This window comes from Pteropus vampyrus, unplaced genomic scaffold, assembly GCF_000151845.1.
Source record: "Pteropus vampyrus isolate Shadow unplaced genomic scaffold, Pvam_2.0 Scaffold96, whole genome shotgun sequence".
NCBI lineage: Eukaryota > Metazoa > Chordata > Mammalia > Chiroptera > Pteropodidae > Pteropus > Pteropus vampyrus.
In genome coordinates this window covers 190,216-196,014 of record NW_011888877.1, presented here as the reverse complement: position 1 = coordinate 196,014, position 5,799 = coordinate 190,216, and the positions used below count along the sequence as shown (strand labels likewise).

The window sequence follows — 5,799 nt, the reverse complement described above, 5'->3', positions numbered from 1 at the left end:
TACAGACTAGGAGGAAAGATTTACAAAGCACATGCCTGACTACAGACTACTGTCTAGAATATATACAGAACTCTCAAACCCAGCAGTAAAAACAGAGAATCTACTTGGAATATGGGCAAAAGATATGAAAACATATTTCACCAAAGAGGGTAGTCAGATGGTAAATAAACATGAAAAGATGTTCAACATCACTAGCTGTTTGGGGAAATGTGAATTAAATCACAATCAGATGTTGCTATATTCCTATCAGGATGCTAAAATTAAGAACAGTGACAGACTCCAAATCCTGGCAAGGATGGGGAAAGCCGAATCACTTAGCCATGGCTAGTAATATAAAATGGTACTGAAAAATAGTTGGGCAGCTTCTTATACAATTAAGCCTTCACTTACCATAAGATCCAGCAGTTACACTCGTGGGCATTTACCCCAGAGTAATGCAGATTATGTGTACACAAAAACCTGTATATAAATTATCATAGCAGCTTTATTTGTAATGTCTCCAAAACTGGAATCAGTGCAAATGTCCTTCAACAGGTGAATGGTTAAACAAACTCTAGTATATGCAAACCACAGAATACAACTCCTTGATAAAAACAATCAACGGACCAACAATTTGGACAAATCACCAGGGAGTTTTGCCAAGTGGAAAAAGCCAACCCCAAAAGATTACATAATCTATTGTTCCATTTATAAAATGTTTCTGAAATGACAGTATTTTAGAAGTGGAGGACAGATAGCCAGAGGTCAGAGAGTTGGGGGAGCAGAAGGCAATTGTGTGGTTAATAAAGGGCAGTGCTCGGGACCCTTGTGGTGTTGGGTGGTTCAGGGAGTCGAGTGTGGTGGCACATAACTTATATCTACTGAATACACACACACCTGAGTACACGTAGAAGTGGGAAATTGAGCCAGACTGCTACATTGTCGATCTCAGTATCCTAGTTATAATATTATACTATGGCTTTGCAAGATATCAGTGTTGGGAGAAACTGGGAAATGTGTTCAGGAGACTCATCGATATTATATCTTACAGCCGCATATGAATCTGCAGTTATCACAAACACTTGTTTTTGTTATTGTTGTTGTTGTTTGTTTTATTACTTGCATGATAAAATATCATGTGAAGCCAGGCTGACAATTTTGTAACAGTCTGTAGATATAATATAGAATATAGTTCGATGAGTCCTGGGTCATATAGCCAGTGGCATGAGTTCTTAACTGACAAGGCAGCGATGAAAACTTAGTAACTCTTTCTTATTATTGTCATTACAACACTTACGTTCTTAGGCCTAAAGGTACAGCTGTCAGATCCATAATTAATGACTTCAGAAAGGTATAAGCACTAGAGTATTCTTGAAGTTCCTTGTTAAAGAACTTGAGATTCCTTATTAAAAGTTTTAGCTTTTATCTCCTTGCCTTTTAGTAATGTTTATAAAAATAGTATATGCAGATATCAGTAAATCATGTTTATACTTTTATAAAATATGGATAGAAAACTTCTGTGTACTGTTTCCCTGGATAGTTAAGGGGGGAAAAATTAAAGGGGATATTAGGGAAAATTGGTAGTATGTATTTCTTTCCTGACACATTTTTGATCTTAAGTTATTTGGCAGAATATCTATGTTTTTTATCTCAGTAGCTCCAGTGCCAGTCACCTCCTATATCTAATAAATGGAAATATAATTTGCCTTTAATAGATGACTAACAGCTGGATCCCAATGTTTGAAAAATCAATTCAAATTATATGGCTTTAAAGAACTGAGAAATATTAAATCAGTGCTGTGAATCAGTGATTTCTCACCTCTTCCTATGGACTGACTTGCCAATAGAAATATTTTTAATGGCTTGATGTTTTATTGCTTTGTTTGAGAAATATTCCTGAAAGTGATATGTTCAAATGAGTAATTTTATGTAATTTGATGTGAAGAAGAAAATATTCAATAGTCAAGGAAGACTAATCTAAACCTAATTACTTTTTCGCCCTCTTGGGCTAGATAATTATTAGTTGTGTATATGTGTGGTGGGGGGGTGGGGGGTGTCTTGTGCATTGTAGGAGCTTCAGCAGCATCCCTGGCCCCTACCCACTAGCCACCCCCATACCAAGTGTGATAATCAAAAAGGCCTCCGGACGTTGCTACATATTCCCTGGAAAGGGCAAAATTACTCTCATCTGAGACTCAGTCAACTTGGGGGATCTTCCCTTGTTAAACACATTTTATAGTATTTTCCCCAGTAATGTGTATTCATGACCTAATATCAGTTCTTTCCTTGAGTGACTCAACATTTTAGATACCATGATCTCTCATTTAAACTACTGCAAAACCTTCCTGGCTGATCTCTCAGCATCCTCTCTTTTTTTTCTTATTCCCCACATTGTAATGTTTTCCAAAAGCCAAGCGTCACTGAGCCTTAAGCTTTCCAGTGGCTCCTTGCCGTTTTTGGGACAGTGGCCCAGATCTCTCACATGCCACAGGGCCGGCATGGACTCTGCAGTCTCGCCTCACGCCTTAGTTTCTCTCTGTTCTTGGAACTAGACACGCCCCTCCCTGCCATGCGGCCCCTTTGGGCAGGCTCACCACTCCCCAAAGCAGGTAAAGCTCCTCATGACATACTCTCAAGGCCCCTTTCACAATTGGAATTTCGCATTTAAATTTGCGATTCTATGATTATTGTCCTTCACCAAGCTGGTTAGGATTGGCTTGATTTGGAATTTTATTGCTCACAATATCCCTCAGCAGCTATTTTTTTAATGACTACATCAGTTATTTCTTTTAAAGTTGCCAAACTGATGAAATGACTGGGAGTCGCCAGCCCATCTGCAGTGAGTAATAGCACGTAGTGACCGAGGCTCACCCTTTCTTCAGCATGACCCTTAAAATCCATCACTGCCAGGAAGTCTTCTATGATTTATTCCAATGGGTGATAATTACATGTATGCTTAGGATTCATGTCCACTCTCTTTGTGCTTCGCAAAGTGTTCATTTCCATGGGTTCCTTGCTTGGTGCTGTTTTATACTCGTAACCCACAATTTGCCATCCACCCAGGACAAGTGGGAAAGCCCACAGTACTGCAGCACACATGGCTGTCCTCTCAGCTAGATCAAGTCAACCAGGAGAAGGTAAGAGGAAACTAGGTAGTGATCGATTTCTTTAAGTTATTGCCCAGCTGCACAAAAATAAACACAGTCTCCTGGGAAGACTCAAGAATGAGATAGGCTGTATAAATGCAGCTTTGAAAGACTATTCTCAAAAGATAATACTGCAGACTTGCATGTGTTTTGTTTACTATTATGTTTAGGTCTGTATACACTCACGTCCCATTATTCTCCAGCCTAAACGCTTTAAAATATTGACAAGGAAAAGCCTTGAGCGTTAAGTCATGTTTGTGGCTCTGCTAGGTGTGGGCCGGAACCGAGGAGGCGGACAAAGCCCTGTTAGCCACGAGCTGTGGGAACGTGGCTCCTGCTGCCATCATCACACCAAGAAACGCCTTCACGGCCGTGTTCCAGTCTCAGGAGGCCCCGGCTCAGGGCTTCTCTGCATCCTTCGTAAGCCGTAAGTAGCACTAAAAATGAAACCGAGACTAGGTGTGGCTAGGTGTGGCTGTCACAGGCAGGCTTGGGGAAGAGTGGGGGCTGCACCGGGGTTGGCTGGAACTGGGGATCCAAGGGGAAGAATGTGGGCAGGTCACCTAATCCTGAGAGTATGTCCTTCCTTTAAAACTCAGTGAGGATGGAACTGGATTAAACAATAAGTTAACTGAGAAATGGTGTAAAAGGCCTGAGTGCCACAATGATGTCTAAAAACAACCTCCAAATCCAGAGTGGACAGGAATTCTGCAGGAGACTGGTGGTTAGTAGACAGCCAGGTCCCTGGCACGTGGTACACTGACCACCTGATCCCAAATCGTCTGGGGCTTTGAAAACACACCGATTCTTGGGCCTCGCCTAACCCATCTGGATTCAGAATTTCCATGAGCGGGGACTGGCATGTTTTAGCTCTCATCCAGATGATGCTCATGGGGCATCTCAGTAAACCTTGAGAGCCACTTTCTTCAGAATTTCCCTTCTTCTCTTATTACTGCTTACAAATTTGGTTCGTTTTTAAGTCTGAGAAGCAGTGGCAGTGCTGAAACTGTTGGCTGAAACGGATTGAATAGCTACTAACAGCAATCCACTGTTGAGGAGAAAGTTTGATGAAAGGAATTAGAGGAAAGAATGCAGTGGACAGGTATTCCAGACACACAGAAAAGGATGATGGTGGCGTAGAGGAAGGATTGAAAGACCGCCCGGGCCTAACCTTAGGTCTTCACTTGGATTCATGCCTATGTGGGTGCGCGGAGCTGGGTGTGCTTTAATATCAGTGTTCAAAGAATACCGGTATTTTCATATGTGATAGATCGGCGAGTAATATGGATTAACTAGCGGTTCTATGAAAATGAGTGTCATGTAAGTGGTAAAGAGGTAGTTGGATTTATGACACCAGGGATTCATGTGAGAATTTGATAGGAGTTGGGATTAGTACATTTGACCATTTTTTTTTAAAAGCAGGTATTTTTTTTTTTATGATCAGAGTACAGTAGTAATGAAAATAATATAGTTTTCTAATAATATAATAAGATATTTTAAGACCACCGATGTACCAGTTTGGTACAAATCACTTTTCATCAGTTATTTTTCTTTACATGAGCCATGTTAAACCTTGGCTAGGTTATCCTTTCTTTAATATCTTAAAATTAAATGATTTGCAGTAAAATTTCTACTGCTTAGCCCAAAAACCTGTAGTGTTTTCTAAAAAATATATGTAATATTATCATTTATTTATTTTTAAGTGAAATTTGTTCTTAGTTATTGTTTCTTTTATTCAGAGTTCCTCAGGAAATATGTCTGTAGAATTAAGAAATTTTAGTCTTTCCCTCACTGATAAAAAAGATACTGTATGTGAGAACAAATGTCCTGATAATACCTTTTTCTCCCCACATAGGGTGTGGAAGTATTTTCACTAAACCTTCAGGTTACATCATTTCTCCAAACTACCCAAAACAATATGATAACAACATGAATTGCACTTACGTCATAGAGGCTAATTCTCTGGCTCTCATCCTTCTGACTTTTGTGTCTTTCCATCTGGAAGGTAAGTTTATTCTCATGTAAATTACAGTTGATTCTTAATAAATTCATGGGGGATAAGTAGAGGCAGAGATCGTCCAGAATTACCATTTGAAGAAAATATTTAAAATGTTGCAGAGTATATTTGATGTAAATTTGATTAAAATTCCATTCAAAGTTTTAAGAACACATGTACCATTCTGTATATTTCATTCAGGGGTAAAAAAACAACTCCAGGATTTTAAGAACACAAGCAACATGTAAATAGCTTAAGGAAAATAAGTATGAAATGTATTATATGTTAATAATAGTTTTTAATTTATTCCTCTGTATTTATACTCTATACACCTACATGTGTATACACACGCCCACATGTATGCACATCCTCTAAACTAATGAGAAACTTGCTGAGTCAAAGTAGGTGCTCAATAAGTGTTGAATGAGTGAATGAATGAATAAAATTAGTAAATATCTGTACTCTACTTTTATTAAGTGTTACCATGGGACATGCATTCATCTCCTTTTTCTTTTTTATCTATATCAGTACCATAGGGATTGTGAAATCCCTAACCACGAATGCCCCTTTGGGTTCATTCCCACTCTCGGGAATGGGCTGTTGGCTAAGGGGACAGGGGAACTTCTGATTTGGGCTGGGCTGTGACTATGGTAGATGCGACTTAGTGTGTATTGGATG

At 39.3% G+C, this 5,799-nt stretch overlaps 1 protein-coding gene across 1 annotated transcript in view; it reads left to right on the top strand.

Moving 5' to 3' along the window:
* The window catches only part of CUBN (cubilin), a 248,376-nt gene that overhangs the window by 190,687 nt on the left and 51,890 nt on the right, over positions 1 to 5,799 (top strand). The window contains 2 exon segments of the mRNA XM_023533142.1: positions 3,396 to 3,552; positions 4,981 to 5,130. Of these exon segments, the coding sequence (XP_023388910.1) occupies positions 3,396 to 3,552; positions 4,981 to 5,130 (307 nt within the window).